The 25,267-nt window shown below is 32.1% G+C and overlaps 1 protein-coding gene and 1 non-coding gene across 2 annotated transcripts; both read right to left on the bottom strand.

The window, feature by feature from the left end:
* Positions 1-990: 990 nt before the first annotated feature.
* LOC111895149 (importin subunit alpha-2) lies at positions 991-4,961 on the bottom strand. Its single transcript, XM_023891245.2, has 9 exons — positions 4,813-4,961; positions 4,453-4,711; positions 4,022-4,118; positions 3,825-3,916; positions 3,620-3,751; positions 3,205-3,390; positions 2,937-3,100; positions 1,718-2,053; positions 991-1,633 (listed from the first exon to the last, which is right to left on the bottom strand). The coding sequence occupies exons 2-9, from the start codon at positions 4,666-4,668 to the stop codon at positions 1,273-1,275; spliced, it is 1,584 nt and encodes a 527-aa protein (XP_023747013.1). The 5' UTR covers positions 4,669-4,711; positions 4,813-4,961; the 3' UTR covers positions 991-1,272.
* Positions 4,962-11,062: 6,101 nt separating this feature from the next.
* On the bottom strand, positions 11,063-11,169 carry LOC111895232 (small nucleolar RNA R71). Its single transcript, XR_002851501.1, has one exon. It is a non-coding gene; the product is annotated as a small nucleolar RNA R71 (small nucleolar RNA).
* Between the last annotated feature and the right edge of the window lie 14,098 nt (positions 11,170-25,267).

The raw sequence follows: 25,267 nt of genomic DNA, 5'->3' as shown, positions 1-25,267 counted from the left end.
GCAAATTTATTTTATTTGTAGTTTATTGGAAATTTCCCTGATTATTATCAATGAGTTTTTACAACTGCCTTATAAAAAAATATATTAAATATTTAATTATAAATTCCTTACTCATGCAATATTTATTGAATTATATAGAAATAAGATATTTGATTTTTAGACAATTAATTATATATACTTTTTTAATATAGAGTAACTTACACGAATGGTCCCTAATTTATTTTTTTAACTTGGAAGGTCCCTACTGTTTGTTTTTGTTACGTACTTGGTCCCTGTATTACCTTCCCTTGATTTTTTAATTTATTTAAATAAACACACCCCCGATCTCATCCCTTACCTTATCTTACCTACCTCATTATTTTTCTCTATTTAGATAATAGTCTTTTTAGATAAGACAGGGACCAAACGTGTAACGAAAACAAACAGTAAGGACCAAACGCGTAACAAAAATAAATAGTAGGGATCTTCCGAGTTAAAAAAATAAGTTATGAACCAAACACATAAATTAATCCAAATCATAGGGACCATTCGTATAATTTACTCTTTAATATATTATAAAGGTTTGATATCCATGTTATTCAGCATGGAATTAATTTGCGACAGCGCCTTTGTCCTTTGCCATGTTAAAGATAGAAGTCATGTCCTACCGTCCTCAATGATTGTGACCGCACTGGTTGCAATTTTGACCGCTCTAGTTACAATTTGAATTTGATGCTCTGGCTCAGTAGTTAGTACTAGTACTCATTATTTTGTTTTCTACCTTAAGTTCAATTTTTAGATTATTCACCAAAATATCATATTTTATAAATGCATATCACAAAATAATTACTGTATTTTTTATAAACTGCCTAAATTTTTTTAACTTAATTACTGAATAGTGATAAAGGATATGTAATTGTTTTATAGCAATAATAAATTAAAAAAAAATGTAATAAAGGATCATCATTTGTAGAAACTTGTCTAGTTCTTCCCATGATAGTGACTCAAAAAAACCCAAAAAGATAAATATAATCATATTACATAATGGCATAAATTTCAAGGTCATATGAATATACACACACTACAGACTACTCACCTCCATTCATATTCCATACAAAAACCCCGACTCAATCCAAAAACATTCACAACCAAACAAAACAAAAAAAGACGAATCAGACCTCGAACATTGCTCCAAAACATTCAATGATCAAGAAGAAAACAAACAAAATATATATTCCCGAAAATAAAATACCCCTGCACATCCCATAGAAATAAAAAAAAACAATACCTTCTTCATCCGGTAAAATTAAACCCGCCAGCGGGAACTTGACCAAAATTCAAACCACCATCACCATCACCAACAGCCTCCTCTTCTTCTTCTTCTTCCAACCAATACGTTTCAAGAATCTTGACTGCTTTTTCATAAATTTCAGTATTATCATGACTTTGCAAATTCTCAATCTTTTCTAAACCTTCTGCATCATCTATCATTTGTGCATAGAAGTTAACATCTCCTGTGGTCCCCGCGTTTTTCTCAACCTCTCCTACTTTTAGAATGTTCTCCAGCCCTTCCAGACTTACAGTTATGATGCGTGGGTCCGGGCATATCAGAAGATCACACAACGGTTTTATACACCCTTGACTCACCAAATACCTATATTTATCAAATCATCACAAAGAAAGGGTAGAATTGTCATATAGATTTAATATTTACAATTTTGGTGGGGAACGAACGTACTTGATTTGATCATTGGTGCCACCGGAAGTGGCGTTGGATATAGCCCATGCAGCTTCTTTTTTGATATCGAATTCGGAGGTTTGGAGGAGATGTATTAAGGGGGGGATGAGAGCGGAATCAATTACGGTTTGGATTTGGTGTTTGTTGCCAGCTGTGATGTTTGAGATGGTCCAACAGGCTTCTTTTTTGATGCTTTTCTTGTGGTTGTGTGTTAACAAGCTTAGGAGACATGGGAGTGCACCGTGATCGATGATGCATTGTGTTTGGAGGTCGTCACCCGTCACGATGTTGCCGATGGTTCGCAGGGATGGAATCAGAACCGATGGAGATGGGTGACTGGAATATGGAATCGGAATATGCTTGTTAAGACTTAAGAGTGTTTTTAGTATCATGGAATGGAATCACTTGTTCAAACATGTTTGTTATAAGCAATTGGGAAAGTAAATCAAAGGGAAATCTCCAGTAAGGTCCCAAAATTTTGGTCCTGAATTTTTTTATTTTTTTCTTTTACAAAAAAGTCCTAAAAACCAGCAAAAGGTTGCATTTTGACCTTTTTTTACCTGTAACAAATAAATTTGGGACTATTTCGTAAACTGACCCAAAATATTGGGACTTTTCTGTAAAAATAACTTTAATATTTTTATTAAAATGATAATAACAAAAATCATACGGTTTTTTTTTTTTTTTTTTTTTTTGCAAAAAAGTCTCACTATTTTGGGTCAATTTATGAAATAGTTCCAAATTTATTTGTTACCGGTTCTAGAACTAGTAGAAAAGGATCAGAATGCAACCTTTTTCCGTTTTTTAGGAATTTTTTGTAAAAAATAATAATTTTTGGACTAAAAATGAACAGGAAAAAGAGCTGAAGTCATGGGAACAAAACTGTAATTTTCTCTAAAACTAAATACTATGAAATTTGAAATCTTATTATAGAATTATAATCTAAAATTTATTTTTGGAAAAAAAAACATGAAATAAGTTTAACTTAAGTCTTGAAATATTTTAAAAACAGTATTTTTTTTAATTAAGCTTGTATAAATAAAAGTAATTTATAAACAAAAATCAGAATCACATTATGTGGAAGAATGCTGAATTCCATTCCCATGTGACAAACAAGCATGATTTTCCATTCCATTCCATTCCCTCTTCAATTACCCCATACCAAACACTATCTAAAAGTAATTAATTAATCACCATAAAGAAAAGAAAAAAAACTCACAGAAGAAGCTCAACAAGGCGTCTGCATACACCTGCCTCAATCACAGCTTGAATTTTATCATTTGTTCCATCAGATAAATATGAGAGAGCCCAACATGCATCCGTCAACACCTCTTCATCATTCGAATGAACAAGTCTCTCAAGTGCAGGAAGTGCTGGTTTTGTCTACAATTCAAAAACATTCAGATTCTCAAATCACTAATCTCAATCTAATAAAATAACAATAACAATTAACAATTAACAATTAACAATTAACAATTAACAATAACCTCCTCAAAAGGAGGCTGAGGTTTCCCTCTACAGAAATTTGAGAGTGTCCAGGTGGCATTTCTGAGCATGGAAAGCTTAGCATGTTCATTTAACTGAGCCAACAATGGAAGCAGAGCACCTTGTCCAAGAACAAGATCACGACACCTTGGGGAATCACCAGCAACATTTCCAAGAGCCCAAACAGCCTACACAAAATAAAAAATAAAAAAAGATAATTATACAAATTAAAAATCATCCCTTTTTGTCTACATTGAATGAGTAACTATTAAGGATATCTTTCGCAATGTAAGCTTTTGAAAGGTTAAAATTACATAAAGCTACTTGAAGTAACTTTTGGATTATGAGTTTCTTTTAAAAGCTCTGAAAAGCTAGTTGCCAAACACGTTTTGACTGATAATAATATCTATTTGTTACCTGTTCACGAACATCATCACTTGGGGAAGCAAGAAGCTTGACAAAAATTGGAACTGCTCCATGATCAATTACAACTTTTGTATTGTCAGAAGTTCCAGAAGCAATGTTTGTAAGTGCCCATGCAGCCTCAAACTGTTGAACAGATTCAAGATTAGGTCAAAAGAAAGAGAAAAAAAAAAAGAGGATGATGTTTCTGAATGCTGACCTGAAGCTGTGGGAAATCTTCTCTCATCAAGAATTCAACAAAACGAGGTACAACACCAGATTGTATAACTTCTTCAATTGGTGGACTACGTTCTGTTAAAACAAAGTTAAATCATGTTGGTTAACAGATATTTGTTCTTGACTTCTTGCAATGAACAGAAATTGTAAAAAAAAAAAAACATGGTTTAGATTTTATACCTATTGAAAGCAATTTACGAAACTGAGTAGTTGCTTCCAGCTGCATATTGTTGTCATTTGAATATACACCAGCAACCATAGCAGGAAGACTCTCCAACTGCAATTCGTCAGTTTATAGGGTTAAATGACAACAATATACAGATGCACATATATGTAATGATAAGAAACAAATCATAGCTTTAAAACAGTAAACTAGATTATGAACGCAAAGGTTAAAAACTTCTAACCTAGAAAGGACGTATTCAATCAATCAATCGACATCAGGTCTGATTCAATTTTAATTACAATCGTATCATAACTTGTAATATTAGCAAACAATAGATCAATGTAATAATAATACTAGGTGTACAACTCTAATCATACGCATCTGATGTTACAGTTACAAAAATCGTGAAATGAATCCAAAATCGAATCGGAAAGTGAGAGCTAACCTTTTTCTCCACGGTGGAGGTTGGGATTGGAGCACCGGTGGACAAAGGCTGTGACGACGGTAGTACTTGACGTTTCTTAAGTAAGTTCTCTTCTCTCTTATTCTTACGGATCTCGACCATATTGTCTTCTCTCCGCCGCCTTCCTTCATCTGCATCGACGGCGACCTTGTATCGGTTCCGGCGAACCTCAGTCCTCGCGCTCGGCCTCAGAGACATAATTGATGGCTGATTGATATCGCTCAACTTGAGAATCGAAACCCTAAACACATAAATTCATATGCACAAATCGATCAATACACAAAATACTTCATGATTTAGGGAAATTGAAGTGGTATACATTATAGTATACACTACACATACCTGAAGAGGGAATTTAGAGAGAGAGAGAGAGAGAGAGAGAAATGAGGGGGATCGGTTTGATTATTGAGAGAGATTTGGATTACTCGGTATTTTTCTTTTTTCTTTTTTATTTTTCTTTTTTAAATACTTGAAAAACTTAAATAAATATAGTTAGAAAAAAGTTAAGTTTCAGTTTGACAGATTTGATCCTTTCACTTTGTAACACTTCACATTTGTGGTCTAAACCTTTACCTTTCTAAAAATGCCCCCAGATTCAAATATAATCTATCAACAATAAATTTCAAATGATAACTTAGTTGACTGTTTTTGAGAAATTATATATTATATAATAAAAACCTACTACAATACATTGGAATTATTTCAAAATGAGAAATTTTATCATTTGGTTGTGTTATTATATGAGAAACCCATTTAATTATTTTTAAATATCCTGAATATATGTAACAAACACGAAATAAATAAATTTAATAAATTTGAGTTGATGTATTCGATTAATTTTTATGATGACAACAATACATATGTTTTTTATTTAGTATAGATATTCAAAGCTAATGATTTTTTTGAAAGATTTTTTCATTTAATAAAAAAGTATAAAAAAAATTATTTCCTATTGTTGAGCTTTTCAACGCTTATTCCTAAGTTTTTTTCTTTTTAAATTTAATAAAGAAAAGAGAAGGAAAATATTGACAGAAATAAAGGGAGGGGAAGGAAAAAAAATTATTTTGTGAAAAAAAAAATAAAGGAAAATGTTTAGTTTTTGTGTTAAGAAAATAAACTAAAAGATTTTCCTTCCCCTCACTTTCTTCTCAAATCTATCAAATTTGTATGGAAAATATGAATACAAAATCTTTTCATTCTCCTCACTTTCCTTCCATTAATAAAACTTGAGAATATAATTTTCCTTCGACATCCTTCACTTTCCCTCCATATCACTTTCCTTCTATAAATGAAACTTGAGAACACAATTTCCTTCGACATCCTTCACTTTCCCTCCATATCAACTAACTATTAAATAAGCAATTTTAAAAATAAAATAAAATTATATAAAAAAAACTTATGGATCTCATAAATAAGTTGATGATATTACGAACTTATTTATTTATTTATTTATTAATATTAGTATTTTTTTTTTTTTGATGAATGGTACCTTCTTATCAATTATTATAAAACTTAAAAAATAAGCTTGTGATTGTTTTGTCAAAATCATCACTTGTTGTCTTCTTGATAGGGCGTGAGGTCATTTTGGTAAACAAATTTGTGAAAGGGTAGCTTCAAATAAAGTTAAATAGAAGGGCAAAATATTAAAATTCACCCCAAAACACAGGGATGTGGCAAAGGAGGAATTAGTAAATAAAGGTCGGCATTTATGAGCAATTAAAGGTTGTACCGCACTTTTGACATGAAAAAAGCAGCCACTTCTGTACGACCGGCTTGAACCCAGTGTGAACGCGATTTGGATATGGTCTCAAGCGTTTTATTCTTGTAACCTTTTTTTTGCAGAAATATATTTAACTTATTCAATCATTTTAAGATATATTTGTAAACATTGGTTTATAAGATACCATATCCAAATAGGGATCTCGATATGTTGTTCAACGACTTTGGAGAAGACATACAATAGCATTAAAGCATACACCATAAGACCATTTGGAGTACCTTATAAGCTAGAAGGAACTAATAGAGATATGTCATGGTTATTTGAGATATATGTTATCGTTCTACAACCTATGTAAATATCATTGTTGGACACACAAACTCGTTTACTATAGATATTGGACTACACCAAGGCCTAACTCTCAACCCGTATATATCCATTCCCGATGTTAGATGAGATTTCTCGTGAGATGCATGGGGATGTAACTTGGTGTATCCTATTTGCATATGACATGGTGTTGATTGCCGAAACAATGATTGAGTTGAATGATATGTTATATATTTGGAAGAGGATGTTGGAAGAAAATGGATCACGAATCAACAATGTTAAAACATAGTACTTTTGGTGCAATTTCAATCCTTAGGGGGGGGGAGGGAGGAGGAGGAGAATGCAAAAGAAGTTGATGTGTGTATTGGGGATCAAGCTTTATCTTCAATGGAGCTTTTTGAATGTTTGGGGTCTATGATACATAAAACAGATAAGGTAAATGTAGAGATTACCCATCGTATAAAGGCACGTTGGTTAAAGTGGATGGCAACCTCATGGGTCTCTTGTAAAAAGAATGTTTCGTTGAACCGAAGGGGAAATTTTATAAGGTGATTGTGATACCAGCTATGACGTATGGATTTGAGTGTTGGTCGAGCAAGAAAGATCATGAGAGGAAGATGAAAGTACTAGAAATGAGGATGTTATGGTGGGCGTGTGGCAAAACGTTGTTGGATAGGATATCAAACGTAATGTAAAAATAAGAAATTCATCGGGAATTGTTTAATTATTGATGGAAAGTCGATTGGGGTGGTATATGTTGGAATATGATGGTTTTTACAAACAAACGCAACATACGAAAATCAAAACTTTTACCATCATATTACACCGAGGATCACAACGCAACATAAGAAAATCAAAACTTTTACCATCATATTACACCAATGTAACACACATAAATTGGATAAAATATTATTTAGGATAAACAATCTTAACCAAAGTTATAGTATATGTGACAAAGATTTTGTGCATATAAAGAACGTCTGAATCTGATTTCGTAAGAGGAACTTATGATTTTTCTAGTATTTTAGCGTAGCAGTATACGACTCAGAAACCGAAATTGAAATCGGTCGATTGTTAGGAAAAGTAATCTAAACGAGGGTTGAAGATCAATATAAAAAAAGTCGAGAACGGATACCATATGAGAAAGTTATGAATTTTAACGGACTTTAACAGTCTAAGCCTGTTAAAAATATAACTTTAAAAATAAAGTCAAAACTAGCCGACGGAGTCTAAATAAAAGTTGTAAATCTTGTCGATAGCTATGCGTGGATATAACCCGTCGAAAATGGAGTTCGTATGAAGAATATATGAATTTTTGAAGAAACATAAATTTCTTATGTACGCTCGCGTGCAACGATAGTAGGCGCGACACGTACTACCACACCACCTAAAATGCGACACGTGACATGATATTGCTACATTTATACACATATTTAGACAATATTTTAATACATTTAAGCTATATTTTGGTTAATTGCAAAGATATTTGATAAATATGCAGCTAAAAAGGACAATCTTGAAGGAAAGGGACCAAAGATGATAAAAGTTGGAATCTTAAGGGCCAAAATTAGTAGTAGCATGGGCCTTCAGTCTATCCGGACCGCTCTGGGCATGTTGACCTACAACACAAAGCAGGACTGCCTCAACCCACCCCCATGCATACAATCAACACATAAATAACAAATGCTAGCATGTACAAACAGTCAGATTGTTCTAACAAATCACTAATCATAGCATCATCCTATATACCAGGATATGGACCTAACATGTCACTAAACATAGCATCATCCTATATACCAGGATATAGATCTAACAGATCACTAAGCATATCATCATGCGATAACCAGGATAACAATCCAAAAGGGTCGGCATTGGTGTCTTTGACCCTGTTAGTATAGTGAGGAAAACTCATCTCTCAAGTAGTGTTGAACCGATAAATCGTATCCCAACTCACAACTCCAAACTCAACTGTCTGTAACCACCATATAACTGATTCCATTAGAATCCCAAATTACCAAAATACCCCTATAAGTCAAACTTGGTTAACCATGGTCAAAGTCAAAGTCAACAGTCAAGGTCAACAGTCCATGTTGACCCAACTCGTCGAGTTCTTCTACTGACTCATCGAGTTTCTTCATATCTCAGAAGGTCATGAAAAACTCGAGACAACCCGCCGATTTACCCGAGTAACTCGTCGAGTTCTTTAGTGTTCAGAAGACTGGGAAAACCTAAATCAACTCGCCAAGTCATCTCACCCGCTCGCCGAGTTCGCTCAATATACAGAAGGCGGGTAAACCATATCCAACTCGTCGAGTTGGCTAAGAAACTCGACGATTTTTCCTGTCTTAACGCGTTCAACCCTTTCCATTCGACTCCAAGGCCCCAAACTACAGATCTAGCCTCTTAGGACTAAGATACTACGTAAAGTTGCTAACTTTACATGCATGCAAGGCATAAAAGGGATTAAAACACTAAAACTAAGCTTAATAAGAGGTTTAGGGCATGGAGGATGGCTAAAACTAGATATAGCAGACAACTTTATGTCCATGGGGGGCCTAGAGGAGTCCAGATTTGAGACCATGTCCTCATGACAAGCTTAACCCGAGAGGGACTCCATTTTGCACTAGAAATGACCATATTCTTGCATAAAGGAAGATCTATTAATAAGAGGTCAAGGTAAAGACATTTACCTCTAAATGGATGCCAAAACCAAGTAGATGTCAGATCTACTGCTTCTCCCTTTACTCCAACCTCTTCAAACTTCAAAACCCTTCCAAAAGAGCACAAAAATGACATTCTAAGTTCACACACACAAGGAAGTAGTAAAGCACGTCTACAGTTTCCTTCTCTAGGCAATGAGGTGATAAGGGAGGCCAAAGAATGCGGGTTAATTCCTTTAAATAGGGTCCAAACCCTAGAAATTAGGGTTTTCCCATTCAGCTCCAGCTCGTCGAGTTGGGGTCTTCTAACTCGTCGGGTAGGTTCCAAAATCCATGCGGCTTTATTAATTTCTACATGACGAGTTGGGGCCTCCAACTTATCGAGTAGGTCTTATTTAATGAGAAAAAATCCTTAAAATTTCATACCTAGGAGTCGGGATGTTACACCCATACTTCTATTTGGTGAAGATGAAACCTGATCATATGTGTAGATTTTGAATATTGGATGTTTTATATTGATTTTACTTATGTTTGATAAACCCTAACATGTTTAGTTATAGTTTTTGAATGCCTTGATATGAGTTTAGTGTAGTAGATGATCATTTTATTTGCATGAACTTTTTGTCCTAATTGTTTATGATCATTAAATAATTAGAGCTAGAATTAATCACATCTTAGACTGGGTAATTAAAGCTAGCAACTTTAACTATGTTAGAGATCATAATTAATCTTAATTTGTGATTGGTTGCTTAACTTGATCATAGAAAAGTAACTCTTATCATTCATAGTCCAATTTGTGCTTACTATCAATTTAGTGTTAAACTTGTGCATGACCATTACATGGTAATACATAAACTGGTAAGTCTAGATATTTGATCATAATAGCTAGATAACAAGTTGGTAATCAATATATACCACTAATTAGAAATCAATCATAGGAAAATGTGAAATCAGATCTAAGTAGAAGTACTCTTTAATTCTTAAAGTTAATTTGTGTTTCTTTGGTTGTTAGTAGATAATAGTTTAAGTTCTTATGATCTTGTAAAATCAGTAAAAACCCCAAATCATAGTTTGTTTGTTAGTTTAATTAAAAGTGGTTAATTTATTTTATTGAATTCCATTCTCTGTGATCAACACCCGACTTGCTTGAGCTATACTATAATCTGACTATATATACTGCATATAAGTGCATAGTTAGTGAGAGTTTGTTAGGTTATAAATTTAAGACTAGTAGGTACTTTTGTGCACATCAAAGGTTTTGGCATCGTTGCTAGGGAATGATTTATTTGATTTATAATTTAATTGCTTTTATTTATTCGATCCGTTTGAGGTAAAAACTGCAAAAAATTATTTTTCTACATTGTTATGTTTTTCTGTGAAATCAGCTCCCACGATGTGACAATTTTATTGCCACGACATGAGCACTGTTCTTTTTTAGGTTTTCGTTTATTTGGTTTTTGTTTATTTTACGCATGTTTTTGTAGTTTTGTTTTAGTAGGAATTATGGGGGACATCACGACCATGTCAATGGAAGAGTACAAGCGGCATATGAGGAATGACAACATATGGGGTCTTGATCCACCAAAAATCTCAACCACTACAAAGTTCGAATTACCAGGACACATTCTTGGCATGCTAAAGGAACTACTTTTTTTGTGGGAATGAGCACGAGGACGCCTATGAGCACATAGAAGAGGTGGTCGAGATTTCAAATTATTTTAATGCACCAAACGTGAGTAGAGATGCGGTGATGCTTCGACTTTTATCGGTCACATTGAAGGGTGAAGCTAAGGAACGGTTAAAATCACTTCCCTTTGGAGTAATCATGACATAGGTTGATTTTAGGACCAAGTTCATAAACCAATGTAACCCTCCTTCAAAAGTGGCAAAGCTAAAGAGAAATATCCAAAATTTTCAACAATTAGAGGGGGAGTCGCTATATGAAGCTTGGAAGCGTTACAAGAGATTGTTACGACATTTCCCTTAACATGACTTCAATGTGTAACAAGAATTCTTGATATTTTATGACGGAGTCAATGTGTATACTCGCCAATTCTAGACTTGCAAGGGCCCATGACAAGGAAGGGTTCGAAAACAAATAAAGCTTTGATCGAAGAATTAGCTAAGCATTTAAGAGAGTATCATAAATCAAAGGAGTATTTCACCAAAGAAAATTCAAGTAAAGATGGAGGTCAAGATGTTATCAATGCAGTAATTGCAAAGCTCGACGCAGTGGAAGAAAAGATCACAAAATTGGGCGGATCAATTCAATATAAATGCAGAGCTTGGGGGGGGGGGGGGGGCATTCTACTAAGGATTTTGAACTGGAGTAAAAAAGAGATCGAGATGCAAAAGAAATTCAACAACTTAAGCATGATCTCTACCAAATAGAACAAGTCCAATCTGAGAAAATATATGCTCTCAAGTTAATGTTATTTAGATTTATGGAAGCTAGCAAAAACTACATGATGCTATAGATGCAACACTTAGAGAACAAAAAGAATATATTTTGAGCATTTGTACGCAAATGGGGCAATAAACAAAGCTTGTTCAAGACAAGCTACCAGATTCACCTTCAAGAAAAGTTGAGTCAATACCCATCTCTCAAGTTGTGACATCCCCAATTTCACGGCCAGAAAAGACCGATTTGTTTATGCTTTGTTTTAAAATCAGAGTAATCTTTTAAAGAAAGCAGTTGCGGAATTTGTTCCCAAAAAAAATATGATAAGAATTTATCAAAGCATTTCTTTAAATAAATGTATTTTCATTAAATAACAAAATCTCGGGATGTCATGTTCCGATACAGACCAAAAGCATAAACAGTATAAAATAGACCTTACAAAAGTTATTTATAACTACTGATCTATAATCCAAAATCTCTCGTCAAGTCCACCAACTTATACTCTTGTGTCATTACCTGTAATGCAAAGAAAATTGATTGGGTCAGGCTTGGGAGCCTGGTGAGCATATAGAGTTTTCAACCCACAATAATATAATTATTATATTTAATCATCAAACAATCAACCCAATTACCCATCCCCATTATCTTCTTTATTTCTTAAGGTTTTACCCTAAGAATTAACTATCATTTATTCATTCGTTCCTAAGGATTTACCTAAGGAATTGGCATGAAGTCCATTGCTGCCAAAGTTTATCTATCAGGTACTAAATCCATAGCTATCAGGCGCTAACTCCATAGTCACCAAGGTTCACTTAACAAGCGCTAACTCCATAGTCGCCAAGGTTTACTCAACATGCGCTAACTCCATAGTCGCCAAGGTTTACTTTAACAGGTGCTAACTCCATAGTCACCAAGGTTCACTTAATAAGCGCTAACTCCATAGTCGCCAAGGTTTACTCAACATGCGCTAACTCCATAGTCGCCAAGGTTTACTTTAACAGGCGCTAACTCCATAGTCACCAGGTTTTACTCATACCATCTCTCATCACACACCAACTATTCCATCTACCCATGTTCTACCCAACATATTTGTAGATATAAATTACATATATAGTTTAAATTATATATAAACCTATATAAAACATTCATCCAACATTCATCTCAAATAAAAAAACAATATATAAACACATAACACGTATTTCATAGCAAATACTTCATATCTATGTGTTAGAAGAAAGTAACTACACACTCACACCAAACATATACTTAATACATTCCAACAATACTTGTATTAAAATCGTGTTTATGAAAGGGACTATACACTCACTTGATTAGACGATGCTCGTATAGCACTACGACTTGTAAAAGTAGTATTCTTCGGTAGATCTGGAAGATCTTCACAAAAACCGGCTTCTCGCAGGCAGAGCTTCAGCTCGGGAATTTCACTTCTCGGGATCTTCGGGCTTCGGGACTTGCTTCGGGGCTCGGGAATGATACCGGGGCTTTAGGGGTTAAAATAGGGCTTAGAGAGAGTATCGGGAGTGGGAGAGTAAGAGATGAGCAACCAAACTCGGCTAACCCTCGATCTCTATTTATAGGGTGAATTTTCTGAGTTCACCTCGTAAGTTTCTAATATTCACCTCATGAGTTTCTAATATTCACCTCGTGAGCTTGATATGTCATTGCGTTCGTCGTGGCCACTTTCCATGGAAGACGTCCATCATCTGTTCACCTCGTGAATTTCTAATATTCACCTCGTGAGTTCTGACAGTTTTGGGGTTTCGTGCCCCGAACTTCAGAAATTCATAACTTTCGCATACGAACTCCGTTTTCGACGTCCTTTATATCCACGCGTAGGTAAAAACAAGATCTACAACTTTCATTTAGACTTCGTCAGCTAATTTTGAATTTAATTTTAATATATTATTTTTAGTAGGCCGGGACAAGAAAACTTCGTTCGAAATTCATAACTCCTTTATCTGAACTCCGTTTTTGTCTGTCTTTTTATTGTTGGACTACTATTGATAAGATCTTCAATTCTCATTTAGAAAGTTTTGGCTAAATATCACTCGACCTCAATCTTGAGTTTCGGGCTGCATACTGCTAATGCTGAAACTTCGAAAAATCATAATTTCCTCATACGAAGTCAGATTTAGACGTTCTTTTTATGCATGCTCTCGGTTTAACGTATTCTACGACTTTCATTTAGATCGCTAAGGCCAAATATCGCTCTAATGTAAATTCACTATTTACGTCGCGCTGTGTCGTGTCGGTTCTGTCGCGAAACTTCGACATGTCATAACTTCTTCGTTATAACTCGGATTTCGGCGTTCTTTATGTGTACAAAATCCTTGTAACATATACTATAACTTAGTTAAGATTAATCCTTCTAAACAATCTTCCATAAAAAAGTCATTTTTGATGCTTATTGTCTCTAAATTGACTAGCCCGGATCTACGGGCGTTACACAAGTCATGGTTGTTTATACAAAAGAAGAGGAAAAACTGGAGAATATGGGGGGTCCTTGATTTAATAGAAGAATAGTTCAATAAGTTACTTAAAGAAAAAGAAAAAGAAGAAAATAGTCGTAAATCTGATCAGTCGCCACGATGTGGAAAAACCTTGTCTAAACACTGCATGAAATAAAATAATGTTTTGCATCATTTATGACTAATAGCAGCAATCTATCAACTCTAAAATAACTTCACTACTAAGCATAAGATGATAAGTAACGATATTGGTAATAGGATAAGATCGCTTATTGCCCATGATCAGATTCATCCTCCCATGCTCCACCTCTTCACTTTCTTTTAGCCCCTACAATTCAGAACAAATGTGAAAATCACATCCTGTATCAAGGACCCAAGAATGAGCAGATGGTGAGTTATTAGTTTGAAGAGTGTATGTATCCGCCGACAATCGCTTCACCTTTCCATCCTTGATGTCTTACAAGTATTCAGGGTAAATCCTCTTCCAATGGCCCTTGTCATTGCAATAACAACAAGTGGCCTCCTTGGGGTCACTAACAACTGGAATGTCTGAGTTGGGCCTCGTGTCACACCCCAAACCGAATTGGCGAAAACATTCGGGGGCGGAGGACGTCATGTACAGTATCATAACAATGCACAATAGTAAAACAAGCAACAACATCATCCATTGCATTAATAATATAGTTTTTACATGTGTGTTATGTGTATAGTTTGTAAGACACCAATATATATATATATATATATATATATATATATATATATATATATATATATATATATATATATATCAAAATGAAAGACGAGTCTTGATCCTGCTCCGTCTTCTCAAACGTGTGCAGATGTACCTGTCTACTGATGACATGAGAATACAAGTTATTTTGAAAGAGTATATCAACAGTTAAGCTGGTGAGTTCATAAGTATTTTTGTGTCAAAATTTTGCATCTGTTTCATGTAAATGTTTGTAAGTGTTTTAATGTAAATGTTTGCATATTTCCTAGAAAATCCTATATTTTCTACTAAAATGAAAAGTAGTCTTCTACCAAGACTCAACTGTTTTGTATGTTTGTTTCTCTTATAAAAATGATGTAAGATGTATGCTTGTACTTGTAATAGTATAAATGTGGGTTTTCCATATTTCTAAAACTATCTTTACAGGAAAAATTGTATGCATTTCTTATATGAGAATATCACTGTATGAATATAATGGAAAATGAAGATGTACAGTAGTGTAATAGTGTTTATATAAAATACTCTATTGAAGTACTAACTACCTTAAAACCAAACTGTTAATTAAAGTAAAAATGTGATTATGTTATAACCATGCTTGATTGACTAGTATAAAACACGACGTTCTTCAGACGTTGAAAATGGTATGACATTTGTCACCCGTAGACCTGTAGGTCCCACTGTAGTTAGCAGTAAAGTGTAGGATGATCAATCCCGTATAGAGCTATACATAAACTCATGCTCTCCCTCCAGGAGACTCTGGTTACAAAACGTGATACAAACAAGTATATTGTTATGCCATGAAATAGTGGTTTCACATTATTATTTTGTTCTTGTTATAGTATGTATGTTCCTTTCTGTTCTTGTTATAGTATGTATTGTAATGTATAGTATGAATGTACTGACTCTTGTATGTTTATCTATTCTAGAAATAATATGTAATGAAGTTCTAAACTATACCTATTATAGTTTAGTAACGCGTTTGTTTGAACTATTACTGATTTGTAGAAAAGACTCAATTACTCACCATAAGCAGCTAAGTTAAGTATGTTCCTTAGAAAGGGAATAATATTCATATATGTATTTGATGAGTATAACTACGATTTAACCGACATTCGAACTAGTGATCCTACCCTAAGCCCACAACCTAACAAGGAACATGAGTCAAGGTATTTAGCAACAACCCTAAGTCCGTTAAAGCATACTTATACGCAAATAGATAGTTGAATATAATTTGATATAAAAGAAGTTTGAAATAGTTTAAAAGATTTTTAACAAGTTTTGAGTATAAGAAATCCTTTTTGAGTACTAATTTCACATACAAAAGGTTAACACAATTGCATTGTGTTCTACTTGTATCCCCCCCTAAAAGCGTTTAAAAAGTATTTAAAAATGTATTGTAGGGGTATGAACTCACCTGTAGTGAGTGATTCGAATGAAAGATCGATATAGGATGCTAAGTATGCCAAGTGAAGTCTCGAGCACAAATGGATCCTATTAAGCATATAACAACACATACATGTATACAATTAGTGTATGTAACAATTAACATGTTAGGGAAACAACCTTAGGAATTAGGAAACACTTTCAATGAAGTGTTAGAATCATAAATGATTGGTTGAAAGGTGTTCACGGCCAAACAAGGGGTGTTCATGGCCTTAGGAGGGTTCACAACCATAGAACACATGATGTGTTTACGGCCCAAGCTTGATCTTATGAAGGGTTCACGGTCCTATCATGCATCTATGAAGGTTTCACGACCCTATGAAGGGTTCACGACCGTGAACTCTTTAAGATCTTGCAAATAAGTGTTTGTTTCATGGGTGGAATCAAGTGTTTCAAAGGGACAAAAAGATGATGGATGAGATACTTACGTTTTGGAAGCTTTTAATAGTGATCATGGTTGAAGATAGTTGAGAGAGAAGGGAGATGTTTACGGCTTGAGTTTGAAGAAGTGAAGAAAAATGATCCAACTTCATATATATGAGAGTTGTTCACGGCCCTAGGATGGGTTCACGACCGTGAACCTAGTTTGTGGTCATGAACTCCTTTTGATGGTGTTTCCGGCTCGATTGCAACTCAATGATCTCAAGCTAACACTTACTAACACACAATCCTTGAGTGTACTAGGCTTAAAAACTCTCAAACAGACCATTAACACAACATAATGGTAACAAAAACAAGTCTGGCTTTTGATTGAATTGATTGAATTTACAAGATAAAATTTTGGGTTGTCACACCTTGCCTTTGGCTCATTGCTTGATAAACCAACTCGGGCCTTGTTCTTCCAGTTATCTCTAGGAGCAACGTTCCTTTTCTTCCCTTTGTCTTTACCAATAACAAGAATGGGAGCACTAGCAGTAGTGGTAGGGGTTTGATTCTTTCCCTTCATTCCCGACTCAACAGTCTATAGGAAATTGTGGAGTTGAGCCAATATGGTTTATGTGTTGTTCAAATGATAAGCTATTATAAATTAATCATAACAACTTGGAAAAGAGTTTAAAACCATGTCTATGGCCAATTCCTTGTAAAAGTGCACATTGAGCTTAACAAGGCGCTCCACATATCTTTGCATTCTCTGCATGTGGTTGCAGACAGACAGACTCTCTCTCTCTCTATATCTGTCTCTCTCTCTCTCTCTCTCTCTCTCTCTCTCTCTCTTTCTCCCTCTCTTTTTCATCTTGCAAGTCATGAGGGTCTTGACCACTTCGAATTTCTCTTGAGAAGCTCTCTTGTGGTACTTTTCCACAAGGGCATTGTTCATCTAAAATGGCCAGTAATCCTCATAAAACCTCTGCAATTCAGGAGTCATTGTAGCGGCCATGATGCATGCAAATTTTGTTGCATCATCGCAGTGTTTCCTGTAGGAGGATAGCTGTTCAGGAATAACAATGGCTTTATCGACTTCAACGAGTTTTTCTTCAAGGAGGTATTTTTACGCTCGAACCGAAGAGCCATTATGATGTTGCGTATCCAATCATTATAGTTGGAGCCATCAAATGTCACTTTGTACACGATGGAGAGTAGGGAGAAACCCAAGTGGTGGGTAGACGATGATGGAGCAGAAACATCAACCGGAGTAGACATCTATAATAGTTAGATGACAATAATCCTTAATATTTTAACCCATAATAAACGATTAAGGCTAGGATCCAAAATAATAATTCACAACTAAGAAGAGGGATGACATAATCTTATTGCGAATTTATGAAGGCAGGTAAAAACAATTTACCAATTTTGCACTATGAAATTCCTAGAACTTTTGAGAATCATTTAATCTATCAATGACATATTTAATATAAATTATGCTATTCTTTTTGTGACTGGGATACCGAGGATCACAAACAAGATGTGAATAACCATAAAAATGCTCGACACTCTCGATGTCATTTATCATGTCATATTAATGTGCTGATTAACAACATGCTCTCCGTTATTCAATGATAATTTTCAAGATGCCTATTATTACTCTTTATAGTCATTATTAATGTGTCGGTTAACCACATGTGCTCCACTAACTACTATAAATTATAAAGTGCAATTTTATAGATTAACATACTTTTCATATTTCCTAAAGTAACTAAGAATGAGACTTTATAAAAGGTTTAGTTACTTTTATAGCATCATACCTATTAATGAAATTATGTCCTAACAAATCCGTTCGGCTAACGAACCCTCCATCAAACAAGAAAGCAATGAGTGAGAGTGGACACACATTCAACTACCATTTTATATGCAGTTTCGTTATCCCCCCCCCCCCCCCCCCCCCTTATAGGCTAGCTTCGTGAGACGTAATAGCGATTTAACTGACTTTGTCTTATACATATAGTATATATTAAACTTTTAATTATATATATATATATATATATATATATATATATATATATATATATATATATATATATATATATATATATATATATATATATATATAGAGAGAGAGAGAGAGAGAGAGAGAGTATAAGGTGTATTTTAAAACTTTTTCAAAATACTAGGATTATATTAAATTTTCAAAATTAAAAAAAATAATTTTCGAAATTAAAAAAAACTTTTAATTTAGTTTAAAATAAACCAATAAGATTTAATCTTTATCTTTTAATTAACAACTAGTTTATAACCCGTGAGAACCACAGTTATAAAATTAATTAAACTTTCATATAAAAAAATCAAAATTATTAATCAATTATTTTAAATAAATTACTACTTAAGAGATATTTTCTTAGTTATATAAAATTATAATTGTTGATTTAAATAAATATGTGAAGTTATATCACCTTATAATCTGTATTAATTTTACCAGATTAATTTAATACAATTATAGTGAGAAAATTTAAAATGGAGAATCAATTACTAATTTAATGTAATTAGAGTGAGAAAATTTAAATTTTGAAATTTAAAATGGATAATTAATAAGTTGACAAGTTGCATGAGGAGTTTTAATAATATGACACTTGTCAATAAAAGAATAAACTTATTCTTTTATTAGAATAGGGAGATTAATTAAATTAATTTAAATCTTATAATGATTAGCTTTGTTAGAGACCATGTGAGTGGTGGAGTTGGTGAGAGGAGTTTATGTTATTCCTGTTGATGACCAGTTGAACCGGTTGAGCCAGTTGAGCAAATGGATGATCTAAGGCAAAGGGGTCTACGAAATGTACGAGGAGTAGGAGATCAGGGACAACCGCAACAGTTCCACGACATACCAACCGGGGGTGTGCCTACTGACCCGTTTCAGAGTAGTGTTGGATATTATTTGGATAATATTCATGAGGTTGTTCATTATCAAAACAATACGATTGACATCTCTCTTCCATATCGAGCGCCCACCACTTATGCCACCAGAAGCTCCCTATATTCGAAGTTGGGAGGAGATTTGGGCATCCTACAACTTTGGAGCAGGATCGAGTGGAGCCCGAGAGGATGATGATTAGTGATTTTTATCCTTTTTATTTTGATTTTTGTTTTTATTCGTTGTGTTTTGTTTATTTAAAACTTCTTATTTGTTTGGTTTGATTTATTTTTATTTAGAATTGTAACCGAATGATTGTGATGTTTTCTGAAATTACCAAGGAAGTTTGTTTTATTTTTTGGTTGTGCAGGATAGAGGTTAAATTCATAAGAGATAATATAATGTTGTAAGAATTGAAGCGTAAAATTAAGAACCACATCTTTGCATAAGTGTGGGGTGCGTGTCGAGAGTTTTATTAGAGTGCCGGAAGTTTACTAATTGCAAATCCCAAGAGTGAAGAAATTCCACACATTTCAAGCAGTGTATTTACATAGATACAGTTTCTGCTGATCGTTCAATTACCACGATGTGACGTCTTTAGGCCACGATGTGGCGTTTTTACTTTTAGTGATCTGGACGATTTTTTCCTCGACACCACGACGTGGCGTTGCTTTCCCACGTCGTGGCTGCTATACAATGCATTATTTGAAGTTTTGTTGTCTTACATTTTCGAGGGCATGGTTCTTGGTTTCATTTATCTGGCACATTCACGCGTTGCTGAAGGTGTCCAAGCTTTACCACACAACTTTGAAGAATTCATCATTGTCACTACTACCTCAGGAGAGTTTGTTCCTATCTCTCCTTTTTATTTTATGCTCTTTTATTATTTTAGCATGCAATGGGACATTACATCAATTAAGCGTGGGATTAAATTTAGAAATGAAACTTGTGGATCTCGTCGATAGCTATCCGTCAATATAAAGACAGGCGAGAATGGATACCATATGAGAAAGTTATGAATTTTAACGGAATTTAACAGTCTAAATTTATTTTATGCTCTTTTATTATTTAGCATGCAATGAGACCTATCCGTCAATTTGAAGACAGTCGAGAACAGATACCATATGAGAGGGTTATGAATTTTAATGGACTTTAAATCTTTAATAGTCTAGATTTGTTAAAATATAACTTTAAAAATAAATTCAAAACTAGCGGACGAAGTCTAAATGAAACTTGTAGATCTCGTCGATAGCTATGCATGAATATAAAACCCGTAAAAACAGAGCTCGTATGAAGAATATATGAATTCTTGAAGAAACAGAAATTCCTCGCAACGCGTACCGCCACACCATCCATAATACAACACAGGGCACCACGTAGAGAACGCCACATCACCCTTGTCGGACCAGATGCGCGACACGCACATGATCTATGCGCGGCGCACACCCTTTTCGGGTCTGTATAATGGTCGCGAATGCAACTCATTTCTCACCCACTCATCCAAAATCTCTTTATAATTCTCTTCTACTTATCGTCTATTTTACTCTCGAGATCCTGATTACTTTAGCGGAGCCCTACGGTGTCAGATAAAACAAAAACAACGATAATTGTATTTACTCTTTTATTAAAAAAATAAAATATAAACTCAACTTACAAATAACGGATGATTTGATAGCTAGTTAGCTATCAATGTTGAGCTATCGAGTGCGAATTAATTTTATGAATATTTGTACATTGTGAATGTGATTGTAGCATTTTCCGATATGAATTATTTTAAATAACGTTTGATTTTATTTTTGTTAATTCTCCATTATTGTCTATTGATACATGGATTTGTTTCTTTTTTACTAATAAACATTTTATACTTTTTCTTTTAAATGAATGTCATGAAACAATAAACACACAAGGATTTACTAGTTGGAATTTTCAATGATACAACCAATATAGAGGTCTAGAGGAAAATGTCGGTGGTCCAACAAGCCCAAGCCCAAGCCCAATTCCTGCAATGCAATACAAATATAAAAATGATAAAATAAATATTTTCCTGTAACACAACTTAATATAACTTAAAACACTTCAAAAGAACTTTACATGATACAAATAATATATTTTAATTTGATACTGTGTTTTTTTATTTATCTTAAATTTAAGACTGTATTTTTAATTTTTTACAATTTTGACAATTTGATCGGTTACTTGCTGACATGACATGCTAACGTTATAGTTTTTGATGACATTGCATGTTAACATGACATGCTGATGTGTCAAAAAATATTTTTTTTTTCGCAAAACACATTAAGTTTTCACTTTTTCTTTTCAATTTTGACACTAAGTTAATTTTTTTTTTCAATTTTAACACTATCTTTTAGTTCCAAATCGAAAATCATTTTTTTTTCCAATTATGTTCAATATTGATCATTTTCTATTTTAAACCGTATAAATATTTTTTTATTACATTTTAAACCGTATAAATATATATATTTTTTCATTTAAAACCTACATTTTTATAAATCCCGGGTGTTTGAAATATTATTCACGTCAATACTTTTAAACGATGGCCTTTCTCCAATGTGCTTGATCTTTATTGTCGAACATTAAAGTTACGTTTAATTAACAAACTAGTCGAATGCCCGCGCGTTGCGCAGAAACATCTATATAGTTGAAGTCTTTACAAATATATGATTTTTTTAAATATAACGATAACGTTGTTGTTAAATTTGATATAATAATTTGTATATACTAAATTGATATAATATATTGATTATTTTGAAGTATATGATTATATATACATTTATTATAATTTCATAATCTCAATCATTTGAATGACTTCTTCCCGCGAGTTACACATGAATAAAATTAAATATAATATATGATTTGATGTTATTTATAGTTGTTTTTATTGTTAATTAATTTTTTTAAATTTATTTTCTTAATGTTTTAATTTCTATCATTATAATTATTTAAAACATCAAACATTGTTTTTTATTTTAAAGCTAACAATATAATCATTTATATAGAGTTGTTTTTAACTATTGTTATTGTAAGTTATTTTAAGCTATTTATTTGGAAACTTTTAACGATTATAAAAATATATTTTAGAAATATTTTAGTTAAATTGAGATTACTATTTAGTTTTTACTTTTATCACTACAATTTATCAATTTTAACTATTTACAAAATATTCTTTAGTTTTTTAAATGGAACTGAAATTTATATTTGAGTTGATATTGTAATGCGCAGACACACCTATATAGTTAAAGTCTTTACAAACATATATTTTTTAAAATATAACACTAACGTTGTTGTTAAATTTGATATAATAATTTGTATATTAGTTTGATATAATATATTGATTATTTTGAATTATATGATAATATATAAATCTATTATAACGTCACAATCTCAATCGTTTGAATGACTTCTACTCGCGAGTTACACATCAATAAAATTAAATATTATATATGGTTTAATACTATTTATAGTTGTTATTTTTAACTAATTTTTTAAAATTTATTTGCTTAATGTTTTAATTTCTATCATTATAATTATTTAAAACATCAAACATTATTTTTTGATTTTAAAGGTAACAATATAATCATTTATATAGAGTTATTTTTAACTATTGTTATTATAAGTTATTTTAAGCTACTTATTTGAAATTTTTTAACGATTATATAAATATATTTAGGAAATATTTTAGTTAAACTGATATTACAATTTAGTTTTTGCATTTATTACTATAATTTATCACTTTTAACTATTTACAAAATATTATTTGGTTTTTTTAGTGGAATTGAACTTTATATTTAAGTTGACACTGTAATGTTATATTTAAATTAACAATTTAAGTATTTTGTCCAAACTGTTCAAAAATTGTAGCTTTAAACTGATAATGGTTTACAAGTAACAATATTTTAAATCTAATAAATTAAATATAATATGTTAAAATTTAAAGACATAACTTTATAAATAGAAGTAAATATATTATTTTAAAATTGAAATTTAGTCTATTTATGATTACACTTTAGGTTTGATATTTATTTAACCTTATTAACCAACTTACAATCATTATTAGAAAGACACTATAATTTATCACTTTTAACTATTTATAAAATAATATTTGAGTTGTTTAAGTTAAATAAAATTTATATTTAAGTTGAGCCTATAATGTTATATTTTAATTAATAATTTAAGTATTTTATATAAATTGCTCAAAAATTATACCTTTAAAATGGTAATGGTTTACATCCAACAATATATTAAAACTAATAAATTAAGTGTAAGATATTAAAAGTTAAAAAACATAATCTTATAAGTAGAATTAAAGATATTATTTTAGTATTGAAATTTAGTTTATATATGAATACACTTTAGATTTGATATTTATTTAACCTAATTACAAAATTATAATTATTATTATAAAGAAATTGAAAAGTCATGGGAGTTTCAAATGAATGTGGTGAATGGAAAAAAGAATGGGGGTTTCAAATACATGAGATTCAAGAAAAAATGCTAGCTTTATAAGTATGTATGACTTGAACAAGTTTGATTAATTGTGGTACATCATTTTCTCATTTGTGTAACCCAATGGACATTAGTAGCGTTTGACTCAAATCCTCAATAATTACATTGTTAGCTGACCATTATCCTTTTACATATTATTCTTTGTTAGTCTAGCCCATTCATGTATTGTTATGTTATGGCCCCTATATATATATATATATATATATATATATATATATATATATATATATATATATATATATATATATATATATATATATATATATATATATATATATATATATATATATATATGAGGGTTCAATTGAGAAAAAAAAGGTTAAAATTGTGGGAATCATTCTCAGCAACTCATTTATTTTTGCAGCAAAAGCCTCCGTCGTACCAGCATAAATGGGAAAGGAATAGACATGTGTTTTCCAACAAAACATGTTTCCTTAAACTATGCTAATCATTACCTTAATATATACAAAAACATAGTTTTTTTGTTTTTTTTTTTTTTAAATTTTTAAGAAGCTATTTTTATCGAAAAATGATTTTAAATATACCAAAATTCATGATTTTTTATTCTCTACAAATAGACATCCATATTAATATAGTTTTAAGATAAAATAAAAAATTTATTTTTTTTATATTTTCAGCTATCGTTATTTATAAGTGAATAAAAATGAATCAAATTTTTACTACAGTACATTCTTTATTCAGTTATGAATAAAAACTATGATTATTTTTTTTATACAATTTAACTATCATTCATATATGAATATAGCATATAATAAACATAGTGTATTCATATTTAAATATTAGACGATGCATTCACTTATGAATATTATATAATATATTCACTTGTGAATATTAGATGATATTTTCATATCTGAATATTACATAGTATTACATGGTATATCATATGTGAATATTGCATAGTATATTCATTTGTGAATATTAGATGATATATTCACTTATGAATATTACACAGTATATTCACATATGAATATTACAAGGTATTTTCACAAATATATATACTTTTTATATGTTATTCACATATGAATAACATATAAACATGCATATTTATTTTTTTGTTTTAATAACCATATACTGAGAAAACATATTCATATATGAATATACCGTGGTAATTTAGTTCATGCATTTCATCAAACAGTTGGAGTGCATACAATTTAACTTTTTTCTAAAATGTTAAAAACATGATATTTTGACTATTTAAA

The sequence above is a fragment of the Lactuca sativa genome, chromosome 6, assembly GCF_002870075.4.
Source record: "Lactuca sativa cultivar Salinas chromosome 6, Lsat_Salinas_v11, whole genome shotgun sequence".
Taxonomy (NCBI): domain Eukaryota; kingdom Viridiplantae; phylum Streptophyta; class Magnoliopsida; order Asterales; family Asteraceae; genus Lactuca; species Lactuca sativa.
Note: the sequence above shows the minus strand (reverse complement) of the source record. Positions and strands in the feature narration are given on the sequence as shown.